The sequence below is a fragment of the Sycon ciliatum genome, chromosome 1 (genome assembly GCF_964019385.1).
Source record: "Sycon ciliatum chromosome 1, ocSycCili1.1, whole genome shotgun sequence".
In the NCBI taxonomy this organism is placed as follows: domain Eukaryota; kingdom Metazoa; phylum Porifera; class Calcarea; order Leucosolenida; family Sycettidae; genus Sycon; species Sycon ciliatum.
Genome location: NC_088643.1, coordinates 21319233 through 21332184, shown reverse-complemented (window position 1 = coordinate 21332184; position 12952 = coordinate 21319233). Strand labels below are relative to the sequence as shown.

At 50.0% G+C, this 12952-nt stretch overlaps 1 protein-coding gene across 1 annotated transcript; it reads left to right on the top strand.

The window, feature by feature from the left end:
* Window positions 1–3411: 3411 nt before the first annotated feature.
* On the top strand, window positions 3412–12903 carry LOC135817803 (uncharacterized). The gene is made up of 9 exons (XM_065331069.1): window positions 3412–4056; window positions 6454–7332; window positions 7771–8069; window positions 8545–9099; window positions 9508–9723; window positions 10462–10653; window positions 11376–11564; window positions 11743–11913; window positions 12356–12903. The coding sequence occupies exons 1-9, from the start codon at window positions 3714–3716 to the stop codon at window positions 12464–12466; spliced, it is 2955 nt and encodes a 984-aa protein (XP_065187141.1). The 5' UTR covers window positions 3412–3713; the 3' UTR covers window positions 12467–12903.
* Window positions 12904–12952: the final 49 nt, after the last annotated feature.

The following is a 12952-nucleotide window of genomic DNA, read 5'->3' as shown; positions in this document are numbered from 1 at the left end:
TTTCATGTACAGTAAAACCTGTAACTAACGACCACCGTGACTAGCGACCGGCCTGGTACTACCGACCACTTTGTCAGGCACGGACGGTCTCACATTCAAAATGCACTGTGACTAGCGACTACCTGCTGAACGCGACCAGCGACCGTCTTTTCTTGTCCCAATGTCAGGGCTCACAGCAACCATGCCAAAACCTCGATTACGTGGGAGGACATCTTGGATCTGATCACCATAGAAACGAACTCGCGTGACCGCTAAGCGCAGGCGTAGAACGCAGTCGCGCAAGGAGACTTTGTCTTTGACTTGCTTGGGCTTAGTTGCTGTGACAAGGACTGAGTCGTGAATGGTGAAGGAGATAGCCGGAGACTGTCTCACTATCTCTATTTCATTTCGGTAGTTCTTGTTTCCTTTCAAGTGGATTATTTCGCGAGCAGTGTTGGCCTTATCGGCCGAACGCTTCATTCAGACTGTCCGCACACGGGGTCCTGCGAAAAGTAGCCCCGAGCAGAATCCTGCAGTCGTTGACCAAAGAGTTCAACATCTACAGCCGGGCAGCTACGCCGCTGATGCACAGGCGCGGGTGACGGGAGAGGGAAAGGACTAGCATTCCTTGACGGCATGGAGCAATGACTCACGTCGTGTTCTAGTTTTAGTTTCTCCGCCGTGAAGTCCTGTTGTGTAAACGTAAATATACGGCTGGTCTGCGAAGAGCCGTGTAGCGCAGTGGTGACGATGTGGAGTTGTGAATTATTTGATTCGCCACTCCGTTTCGTTGCAAGAGAACAAGTCCAATGGCTTCGCCGTTGTGCTGGCCATGTATTTCTTCGGTCTGCCATAACCATGATAACTCCTGGAGGACACAGCGATGAAGCGCCAGGCGAGTAGCAAAAACATTTCAAAAAATTGCTTTGCTGCTAGTGTTGTTTCCGCATTCACAACAAGTGCAGCGCGCGCGGTTCTTCCCCGCGGCTGCACTAGATAGGGTTGCCTTTGAAATGTTCGTTTGTACCCGTCTCTGGCCCGATTTTGATGGCCAATAGCTTAAAATTTTCAGTAGGAAAATTAGAAGAACTTCTCCGAGAGACTTTTCAATTTTAGTACAATAATCCAAATCAGAATTACGCCTGCACCAACTGATACTTTGGCTCCATATATACGCCAAACCGTATCGATTAAAACAAAAAACTCTCGGACAAATCCTTACAATGGGTATTGAGAGTATGTTCCTAGAGTTTCAGAGGCCTAGGAAAAAGCATTGGTACAAATGAACATTTTGAAAGCACCCCACTTTCAAGTTTTCAGAGATATCTGCCTGATCGCATGTACACGATTCTGGCATGCTGGCTGGCTCGTGTGACAGCGGCCTGTCCAAAATGGCGCCCACGCTTTTGTGTGATGCTGTGAGCCCTGAATGTCGAATTTTGACCCGTAACTAGCGACCGCGATGTAGCAAATCAAACATTGCTTGAAGCTCCTTCTCGAAATTTTGATGATTTTCCATGGTCGTTTCGACACTACAGCTGGACAAATGAGCGCAGTCTCATTTTTACTGTGGAATCAGTGTGGACTGCACTACACCTGTCATAATTTCAAGTGCTGTCAAGAACAAACATGATAGGAAACGTCTTGGAGAGCGCATCCAAAGCGCTCTTTGATCGATGTTACTACTGGAAGGAAGACTGAGCGGCTCTCTGTCGAAGTGCAATCACACAGCTCAGTCACCAGGTCACACTGACAGTCTGTGCTGGCTGGAGTCGATAGTGTCTAATATTAGTGACTAGTCCACTGCCTGGCCAGGCCAGCGCTGCTCTGGAAACCCAGTAAGTCGACATACGTGTCAAAAGGTCGTATCGCTCCCGGTGTATAAAAAACTTGATTTTCTCTCTCTCCAAGTGTTGTATGATCTGAAAGAAGAATGTCAGTGCGCAAGTGGTGGGGGATTGTATCATCTGCATTTTGACATACATTATCATATAATGGGATCCATATGGTCGCGCGGTGCAAACCTCTAACTAAAGACCACCTGCCACTAACGACCACTTTTCCGGGCACCAAGGGGTGGTCGTTAGTTACAGGTTTTACTGTAGTTGTAGGACGGTGCATGGCCGTGACGTCGGTAGACCTACTACTCACTGTACTTAGCTGCTAGTACTTGACACAGGTGCAGTCAGAAAACGTGGGGTCAGGAGTTCTTATTTTCGAGCTGGGCATCGGTAGAAATCAAAAAATTAATGGGAAAAATTGGGGGGTGGGTGGGTGGGTCAGAGACAATTTTGCACGAGGACGGAATTTTTAATTTTTCGAAAATTACGGACGACCCCTTACTCAAGCTCAACTGATGAGCCTGGGGGAATTCCCCAATTTGGGCCAAAACACTGCGAGCAGGGAGTGGTGCTTTCTTGCAGCCTTGCAGGTTTGCTGAGTCGAAGGTTCGATTGACTTCTCGTATCGTGTGCTCTGGATGGAGGTCGTGAGTCAGTCAAGTGTCAAGTTAGTCGGCGGAAAAGCGCGAGCTCCGGTGTTGGGAGCACCTTTCCTGTTACCTGTATCTGGACTCGTGCAACTATCTCCAGTAGATCTACCGGTACTGCCGACCATAAGTTATAATACTTATAACTATTCACAAGGCCTCGGAACCGGAGGTACACAGGTTCGCGGTCAGGCCGCCGTGGGGCCGGGGCAAAGGATCAGCTAGCCCGATCGACGTACAGCGCAGATCACATCACATACTAGTAGCCAGACATAGGTCTACGTGTGACATTATTACTACAACTACAATGTCATTGTAGTCAGAGACGTTTAGTTTTACTACACCCTGTCCTCCAGCGCGCGATGCGATGGTCAGTGATGTAGTGAACATGGTGAATGTGGGCGGCCATGGGTGGGAGACGAGTAGCGCGTAGATCTGCTCAGTAGCCTACACTACTGCCAGTGCAGTACTGGCTACAGAGTAGATCAGTACAGTGTAGATCTACTACCGGTAGTGTGCGGAAACACAGACTGCACCACATCGCACGCACGCTCCTCGATCCTCGCTTGATGATTGATCTAGCCAAGGACTAGATCTAGGACTAGGACTCGACTTTGTAGTGACGATCGACCCTGCGATCGAGCCTTCGTCGATCATTTGATCCGCGTCAAATCTCACTTTGGTATGTCGCTTGCCACTCACGATCGCGCTCTCTACTTCTTTCTGACTTTACTCTTTAGACTTTAGCTCTGTCACTGACTTCTTGGGCATACTACTACTAGTATAATAATTATTTCCATGCTTCTTTTGCTCTCGTATCAGCTGTACAAGTAGACTTCAGTATTCTGTGAAACACGGCGCGAAGTGGTACTTGTCCCTACAATGTCTTGATTGACTGAGTTGGTGGAAGCTGATGTCGAGTACGAGTGGGAACAACTGCATCTTGTTTTACCCGAGATTGAGAGCGAGACGGCTGCTCGGTACAGTACTGTCAAGTGTCAGTACATTTTCAAGTTCAAGATTATCGTAGATCTACGTGTGCTTGTACACGTAAGCTAGCTAGCTGCACCTCCGCTACTCCCTCAACTCTCAAATACCCAACGTCCCAAGTGAAGTTTGCCTATCGAACGTTTTTCACCGCAACCCGTAGCGGACCTAGGCTGCATGTAGAGTTTCATACTGTGATAGAGTGCCGGTGTATTGGTGCCCTGCTGTATTCCGACCTCGGCGGCACCATCCTTTGACCATGTCAACCAGAGCTAACACTAACAGGAGAAAGGTCCAGGCCTGCTCCCGTTTCGAAGGCAGCATTTGGCGACCTCTGGTTTGCCGTAGGTGCTTCGCCAATAAGTCCGAACACGACGCGCCAGGCGCGCAGTCAGGCTCACAGTCGTCTCCAGGAAACGACCTAACGCCGAGCGCCAGGAAGAAGGCGTCGTTGACTGCTACTCGCAGTGTTGGTCTGACCAGCCAGGAAGGACACGGGAACTCGCACAGCGCCAGCGAAGCGGAGCCTGGAAAGTGGAGACGCTCCGGGTCAGTCATCATGACATCCGGAACTCGACATGTCGTGCGGGCGGAGAAAAAATGTAAGAATGATATTGCATATGCCGTGTGGCATTTTGTGCGTGCCGCTGGTTTTAGTTATCTGGTTATGCAATGCAGAGAAATCTGGTTGGCAGATCTACTGACTACTGCCACTTTGTATTCGTGTTTTACGGTTGGTTATCGTCGCGGCGGTTTGTTTCGTTGTAGTGTTCCTGCCAAGTACGTTCTGTCACGGTACGTGTGGTGTGCGACTTGTCTTTTCTTCGACCGAATGACATCCTCCTCATAAGTGTAACTACAGGTAGACCTACTACGATAAGACTTGGTTTTGTTCTTCCCCGCTGCGCGATGAGTTTCAATGCGCATTTAATTGCACGTAACGGCTCTGCATGCACTATACTAGCGCTGCCTGTGTACATATACCTTGTATACATGTGTGCTGCCCAGAAAGATGTGTAGTGTGGAAAACTGGACACACATGGGTATCAGGTGGAACTCGTGCATATTCACTGTGACTTGTTTTGTCACAGTTTATGTCTTGATTGTCCGATTGCCTGTTTTCGTTCTCCCCACGCCCGTAAACTCGATAAACCCTCTGGTCCCATTATCTCTCGTACGCCTGAGTGAATGCTTGACATGATACGCTCAGTTTTTGTGGTTAGCAAGTACATGTAGCGTCATCTACGTGTCCTTCCTGCGACACACCATCGAGATGGCACGCCTTGGGAAGAGCAGTTATTTACTTTCTTTCCGACACAATCATTGTAACCGTGGCGTGAGTAGAGGTCCTGTCGACAGGTCCTCAAATCAGTAGATAATCTGCTAGTACAGTACAAGCATTTCCACGTGTAGATCTACGAGTGATCTACGAGTGTTGTTCCTAGTTCCGATGCCTACACAGCTTACAATCTACATGTCCCAGGCCGCACTGTGCGGCCGATCTCCATCGGAACTTTTAGGCCGCGCTTGACGTTCGCCTGCAGATAGCTCGGATCGATCGGGTACCTGCTCCAATGCCAATGGCGAGATTTCCGCAGTTGACGACCGATGTTTTGTGTCCGGCATTCGGCATTGTGCCGCCTGGCGGTCACGATGAAAACAATACAGCGGCGGTGCCATGCACGTGGCGCACGTGCAGCGAAAATACAGCTGACCAGATACCAGTCCAGTCATTTTGATGGCATATTGACAAGCGAACTACTGTAGTAGACTGGCAGTTTCAGGAAGAAGAAGGCTCTTGGACAAGTCAGCTGTCAGAAGTGATCTGCGTCTAGGGCTTTTGCAGGTTTGGTTTGCATTTGCTTCACCGTAACCGACCGACCGTATGGCCTGCATGACTAGCTCTGTGACATTGGCACTGACTACAATTATGTAGTAGTTGTATAGAGTCTCAAACAGAACACTGAATCAGGTGCTACCTCCACCCCAAGGTGCAGTACTGAGCCAGTTGCCTCCGGGTCATATCCATGATATTAGGCATACTAGTACCAGTATGCAGTTCGACATCCAAGTCCCTGGTGTGGGTTCCAGGAGTTGCTGAGAATGCCATCACCTTGCCCAAACAGGTTGTTGTGGCTCCCTGTAGCTGAAGGGCTGCTGCTGATGGCAAACTGTTGTTAAGTCAGGACTCCCAGGTCATCATCGGCACTGTCCAGAAATCCAGAATGCCCCGGGTTTAGCTTAGCACTGTCCAGCACACATGCCATTGTGGACATTCCTGCACTGTGTGGATGTGCGGTGGCTTGTCTTGTCTAGTGCTGTGTCTACCTGCGGCACTAGCACTGCAACCTGCCTGTGGTGGTGTGTGGTGTTTTTCTTGCCCTGCTTGAGTGCTTCGTCCAAGCGCTGCACCTGCTTTTAGATTGGTCACGTACCTGGCTGTGCACTCTGCAGCCTCTTGAGTCTTGGGATCAGCAGAGCCAGTAGTAATTGGTGGTGCATGTGTTGCTCGTCATATACACACACTCATTTTTCCTGTGTGACTGTAAGCTTGTATTCTCTTGATGTCCCGTGCTTTCTGTACTTTCTGTACTTTCCGTGCTTTCCGTACTTCCGTACTTTCCGGAGTATAAGCCGAACTTTGAACACTCCGAAATCCAGCCAAAGGAATGGGGGTGCGGCTTATACTCTGTTGATCAAATTAACCGGATGATGAATAGCGTAGATGTCTGTATTTCATGGCAAAAAAATGTGGGTGCAGCTTATACTCCAGTGCGGACAATACAGTATGTAGAGCGTGTGCTCCCGTTCCTTTGCCCCTTCACTGGCCTGCCCCACACACACGCTAATGACTCGTCAATGAATGCCAGTACCCATACACTGTACCAAGTTTCTGCTGTGTGTTGCACCATTGTTCTAACGAGCTCTGTGCAAGATCCCAAGTCCTACTGGTATGGCGTGTGTGTAACTGTTTCCCCCTCTTCTTCTTTGCCGTTCAGCTTCTCCGGGCAGTGGCAGTCGTTTTGCACGTGCTGAAGTGGTGGTTGTTGGTAGCAATGGCACTAATGGAGCCCAGGCACCGTCCAGCAACCCTGTTGCCATTGTCACCAGTGCAGTCCAGTTCGTGGCTAAGCCGAGTAGCGCTGAGCAAGGCGAGGCGGCACCCAGTGTTGCTGCAAAGTCTCCTCCCCAGTCACCACTGGACAGTCCCTGCTCTCCGCTGGACCCAAGGCCAGTGTCCAGTACAGCGCTGAGTGACTCGAGTGGCCAAGATGGTGGGATATCCTCCCTGTCATCTGATTCTAACCAGAGCACGCTGGTCAAGGGTTCTGACGAGCATAAAAGATTTCAGGAGTGTAATGGAGAGGAGACTAGTCCTGAGAGTGGCCTCCGGTTGGAACAAGCAGAACAGCCTGTAGAGCGGCAGCATAGCACCGATCAAGAAGACGTGTCGCATCCAGCACGGAGGAGCAGCATTGTATCTCACTCCCGCATGGCCTCTGAGGAGATGGAAGGTGGCGGTGCGGCCCGCTCTCGCCGCAACTCGGCGTGCAATGGAGTACCGGTGACGCCGAGCAATGCATTCAGCCGCCAGAATAGCGTAGCATCCATGTCAACAGAAGCACTGGACCAGACAAGAGAACCTCCGCGTCGTCCATCATCACAGGAGTCGGCTGGCAGTCAAGAAAGCGATACAGCAGCGAGCATGAGTGCGCTCGGCACCAGCATTGACAATCTCCTCGCCCAGTTGCAAAATCCCAAGTCAAGCAGCACACCGACACCAGCGGCGACTGCTGGTGTGGCGGCTGCACGGCCTGGACAACGGTTTGGCAACAACCACCGCTATTCACCACATCACCAGTATCGACTGCCAAGAGGTTTGTGCCATGTGTGCTTGTTAGTCAGTCGGTGCTAAAGCAAGGGCTGCTACGTCTTGATGCATTTACAGACTGAACTTATAGTGCTGGCCCGCACCTGCTCATGAACTGCATAGCCAGCAAGTCAGTTGCTTGAGCCATGATGTAAGCCACTGAGTTGGGTTACACAGGTGCAGGATTTAAGAGGTCTGCTTATCTTGGGGCACAGAAAGTGTGCCAGCAGGGGGGTTTCACCTGGCTTCACCATAGCATATAGTCCTTGTAGTACATGTACTTCCAAGTAGTCCCTGCAGACCTTTGCGGACAATGCTGTTTTGGAGTGCTTGTATTGTAGACTGTAGACCCAAGAGTATGATCTTCCAGTTCAAAGTCGCCACATAGCACTATCAGTATTCACAGTAGGGCTCTGTGCTTGCTTACGTTGCTGCTGTACCACAGATAATCGACGGCAGGGTTTCAACAAGACCACATCGGCCGGAGAGTTGACAAACGGCTCGTCCAGGTCCAGCAGAAAAGACCACCAGTTCCGACGAAGCATGACCGACGGGCCGTCGAATCTCCTCAAGCCCAAGAAAGATCTATCCATGTCGGATGCCAATATGTCCTCTCCGCAATCACTTCCGGCAGCTTCGTTGACGTCAAGCGAATGCAATGGAAGTGATTCTTGTACGTCGCCAACCCTGCCAGATGCACAGTCTCCGCAGCCTAGCACTGATGAAAGCACAACTCCGGTCAAGGTGAGCATAGCATAGAAGTAAAACTCGTTTGAGCACCGATCCCTATGGTGCTTTTTGTCATCGTTGGCTAACGATCCCCATCCATACCGCTGCTCATCTGTCACAATGGTAACTGCTACATTATCGGTGGATGGGGGAGGGGGGGAGGGAGGGGATGCCTTAAATATTTCTCGCAATATTTGGCATGTTGCTGTAACGGCAAGCAGACTCGTCCCAATGTGTCGTATGGGTGCTTCATGTGCTCTTCCTGGTCCACACTCAGCCTCAGTGCTTGACAGTACCATGCAGCAGAACTGTTCTGTATTCATGGTAACGGTACATGTATTGCGGACCACGATACATACATCAGCAATGAACACTTGGTCTAATTCACACAACCACTATACCTTGGGGCTTGGGCTGAGAGTGCACTGTAGCAATTTATCCTATTCGCTTTCCTCTTGGTTTGGTGCGTACGCGTTGTCTTCTTCCTCAGACGCACGATGCATCCGTGATGAAGTTTATAGTTTCACAGCTGGAGCACATTTCCGCTTCGTGGAAGGAGTCTGATCGTCACGTGGATGACCTGCGTGCCATGTCGCTGGCGGACTATCGGCTTGTGGAGGACATGGCAGCTGACTGGTGTGATGGCACAGCCGCCACACCTCTCTGGCAGGTAAATGACCCGGCTACGACGGGGGCAGCGACGGCGGGGAGCGGTGGTGACGATAGCACGGGTGAAGCAACGCTGCCTGTAGTCTGCATCCGGCCCGGCCTGAAGCAGCCCGGTCGCATCTACGGCATGCGAGTGCGAGCAGCCCGGACCGGCAGGGACGCGGACGTTTCGCGGGACGCTCGCTTCAAGACCAACTACAGGGTGCTGGAGCGCATTCGGCCGCATGCCAACGTCCTGCGTGTGCTGGCACATTTCCGAGACAGTGTACCGGCCCCTAGTGGCAGCAGCTCGGCAAGTAGCTCACCGCAAGCCATCTTTGTCGTCAACAACCACCTGCCTCTTCTGAATTGTCGGCAGTATATTCCCAAATGCAAGGTATGTGAAATGAAATTGAATCATTATTAACAGTGGAATTATAATTCATTTCTAGATTTTTTAGTTGCATTTCAGGCTCTGTCGAAATGTGCGCTCTTTTACTTCAAAGAAGATATGAATCCGGTTAGCACTGCAGAAATGTGCTCACATTATTGTCGATGGGTGGCACGAAAATGGCACGCAATGAAGCTAAACACAGGTTCTTATAAAATAAATACTTTTAAAATTAATGCTTAGCACTGGTGCTTGTGTGACTGACTAATGGAAGGCCTGGCTGTGTATATTTAGGCGTGCATGTGTGTGTTTCATGGTAAAATCACCAAGTTTCCATGTGCCTGTTGTCAGTGATGCTCGCACATACACAATGTAACGTCTTAATTATGCTGCGTACGCCTATGCGGCTTGCAGGAGATGCTATCGAAGGAGGGCTACGAGAGGTGTGTGGCACTTCTCCTGTACCAGCTGTTCGATGGCCTTCACCATCTTCACCGCGAGGGCGCTATTCACTGCAACCTGGCTCTGGATAACCTGCTGGTCGTGCCGACGTCGCATCCCGGCGGTGGAGATCGGCTCGTCATATCCGCGTTCGGCGATTCTATCTACTACTCCACACCTCCCGAGCAGGTAGGTCCTTTCTTTCGTTAGTTTTGTTTTACTAGTGTACAAGGCGACCGCTCAGTGGACCTCTTTAGATGTGGTCCCTGTGTACAGGTGGTCGCCTTATGCGGGGTCATTCGACTGAAAATAAAAACCCTCGGTGCACTACTGTGCTGTACTGATTTGAGTTGGAGACCTCCTGAGTTGCCGGGAAGACGCCATAATGAGAATGGTGTTAAAAAGCATGCATGGACTGGAGTATTTACGGTACTGTACTACTACCACTTAAACTCGCTTCCCAACGCTTAGGCCGTCATCACACTACGTTCTCTGACTCCCGTTTACGTCTACGTCTATGGTGAAAAAACCGAAACGGGTGGTCGTGTCATCAGACGGGCACAGTTCTTGACGCGTACACGCAGTCAAGTTTTTGGAGAAATTTGAACGCACGTACATCCAAGTACAGGGTCGCTCGGAAAAAGGCTGGGGGAGATACGCACGTTCATACAAAAAGTCGTATACTCCCCCTCTCCATACCACGTCTCCGTCTCCTGTTTCCTCTGCTCCCGTTTTCACCCCGTATACGGATCATCATGACAACCGACCAAAAACTCCTTACGTGGACGTAGACGCAGAGCTTTGTACCATGGTGTGATGACAGCCTTAGGAGCTGCAGCTGCGCCTTGATCCATAGAGGGTGGTGGCGTTCCTGGCAGATGCGGAAAACTAACCGTGACATTTTGTTTTTCCCCTCTGTACCAACAGTTCACTGTGCTGACAGAGCAGGCAGCCGGTATGTTGGACAATGGCAGAGGGTGGAAAACACGCTGTCAGCCGCCGGAATTGCTGATGGCACAGCGTGAGGTGAAGGAGGGCAGGAAAGAGCAGCTGATTGACCTGCGCCATTGCGACGTCTACCGGTCTGGACAGATCCTGTATCAGATGCTCGGGTTGGAGGTAAGTTGAGTAGCCACTGTGTGTGTGTGTGTGTGTGTGTGTGTGTGTGTGTGTGTAGGTGTGTGTGTGTGTGTGTGTGTGTGTGTGTGTGTGTGTGTGTGTGTGCGTGTGTGTGTGCACGCACACATGCACATGTGTGGTGTGTGTTACCTGTCAATGTCGCCGTGCAGTGATGGCAAATCAAATCCAACCTCATGAATAACGTAAAGCAGTTGCTCACTCTGGCGTATGCACTCTTGATGAGAGGCACAGCCATGTTCATGGACAGTGCATTGTACCAAGAGTAGATAAACAAGAGTGTGCAACTCCGGATCTCTCCTGCACAATCTGCAGATACTCCCGCCCATGGCGGAATTTTTTGTTGACGTCACCTTTTTTCAGAGAAACGCGGACTTTGCCGCAGAGCAGTGTGAGAGCACGTGCTGGGCACCGACCTTGTAGTGTAAAGTCCGGCCAAGTGCACGAGGGAAACCTCTCCAAAAGGCTCGCAGCGCGTGCGTCGTCGAAAAGATTACGTCAACGAAACATTCCGCCGTGGGCCAACCCATCCGCGAGTTGCACACTCTTGTTTATCTACTCTTGATTGTACTGATACATACGATTGCACAGCCATGTTCATGGACAGTGCATTGTACTGATACATACGATTGCATGCGCAAACAGAACACCACAGTACAAGTGCATTGTTCTTCTTTGTCGACTTTCTCTTGTGCTGAATGCAGAGCGATATCAATGACTATGTGAAGCGTTTCAGCAAGAAAGTTCAGGAGGTTGGACTCAAGGCTGGCCTTGAGGATACCAACATCCAGCCGCCAAGCATTCCCATCATCTCTTGCTTCTCCGAACCTCTTGCTAATCTAGCAGGGCAGATGATCAACAAGGACCCAGCAAAACGATTGGAACCGAAAGCGGTCAGTGTGGTACACAATTCTTGTCCACTGCTCTTGCGATTACCTTGTAGGCTATTTGCTGTGTTCTAAATCAGAATCATGGATACCCTGATACCTGAGGGACACAACATTTTCACACTAGTCCATCTCTTCTCACTTCACTTCTCTCGGTCTCTGTTTCTTTCTCTCACCCTTCCAGGTATTGGATGCTGTTGGCTGCATTCTCTGGGGTCCGACAACAAGCCGTGGCAGCCTAGGACTGGACCAGAGATCTAGTGCCAGTGGCTGGCTTAGAAAACGACAGCTTGAGGTGCTGGGTGGTTTTGCAGGTGCTTACGCCAGCCCGACAGCAGGACAACAGCAGCAACCGGTGAGACCGCGTGTGTGTCCGCGTGTGTGTCCGTGTATGTGTGTGTGTGTGAGAGAGAGACCAGTGTGCGTGTTCTTGGTAAAGCGTGAAAGTGGAAAATATTATTATATCCATGTCGAGATGTAGGACGAGAGGCTACAGTTCAGACGGTACCTGTGCAGATAGGTAGTAGTGCAGCTATGGCAACAGCATGTTAGATGGTGCTTACTTCCACCAGGAATCCCCTGGACGCACTGCTCTCTACTTCATAGGAATATTACAGGAAGAGTACAATGTCCGTTGCATGTGGCGGGGCTTTGATATCTTATGAGCTGAAGCTAGGGCAAGTCGAGCATCTAGGTACATATGCGATGTTGGCCTTCTTCCCATCTGCTCCTGGTTGTGCGCTGGCTTTCATTCTCGCCTGTAACTGGCCCTGTGCTGGTTTTCTTTGCTCTTACAGACAACTGGTGGTTTTGCCTTGGCTGACGAGCTGCAATGCGGGTACCTTGTGAAGGCCACGGCTGGTAGTATCCAGCGCAGTCTCAAGTGCCTTCAGCAAGAAGTTGAGTAGAGGCATGAACCCGAGCCCCGACTATTGAATCCATCTTGAATCCTAACACAAACCTTGAGTCCAACAAGGATAGCTGTCATAGCTCAGCAAAATGAAAGCGAAGACAGCAGCACTATTTATTCTACTCAAACTGTCCTGACCTGAAAATGAGATTGGTCCTTGAGCATATATTATTTGATTTCATTAGCTTTGGAATAGTTATGTGGTGCTAGAGATTAGAGTCGTGGTACTATAGCTAACACTATGAACAGACGACGTAACAAAGTATCTTCTTTGTAAAGTACGGATTTCGCAACTTAAGTAGTTTTAAATTTGAAACCCATTTTAATAGTATCCAATACAGCACATTTTTAATTTTTTTAATTTAATCCTTGGCTCTCCATCCGAGTCAATACAGAACAGGACAGGATTACTAGTACTAAGTTTGTAGCCGTCGACTACATGTTTTCATGCTTCACTGCTAGTCTTGCTAAGTAGAAATACTGC

Excerpts from the sequence above, each read along its gene's own strand:
- LOC135817803 (XM_065331069.1), top strand. The coding sequence starts at position 3,714 with ATGTCAACCAGAGCTAACACTAACAGGAGAAAGGTCCAGGCCTGCTCC. Across the intron at positions 4,057-6,453 it reads CGTGCGGGCGGAGAAAAAAT|CTTCTCCGGGCAGTGGCAGT; the intron begins GTAAGAATGATA and ends TTTGCCGTTCAG. Across the intron at positions 11,914-12,355 it reads CAGGACAACAGCAGCAACCG|ACAACTGGTGGTTTTGCCTT; the intron begins GTGAGACCGCGT and ends TTGCTCTTACAG.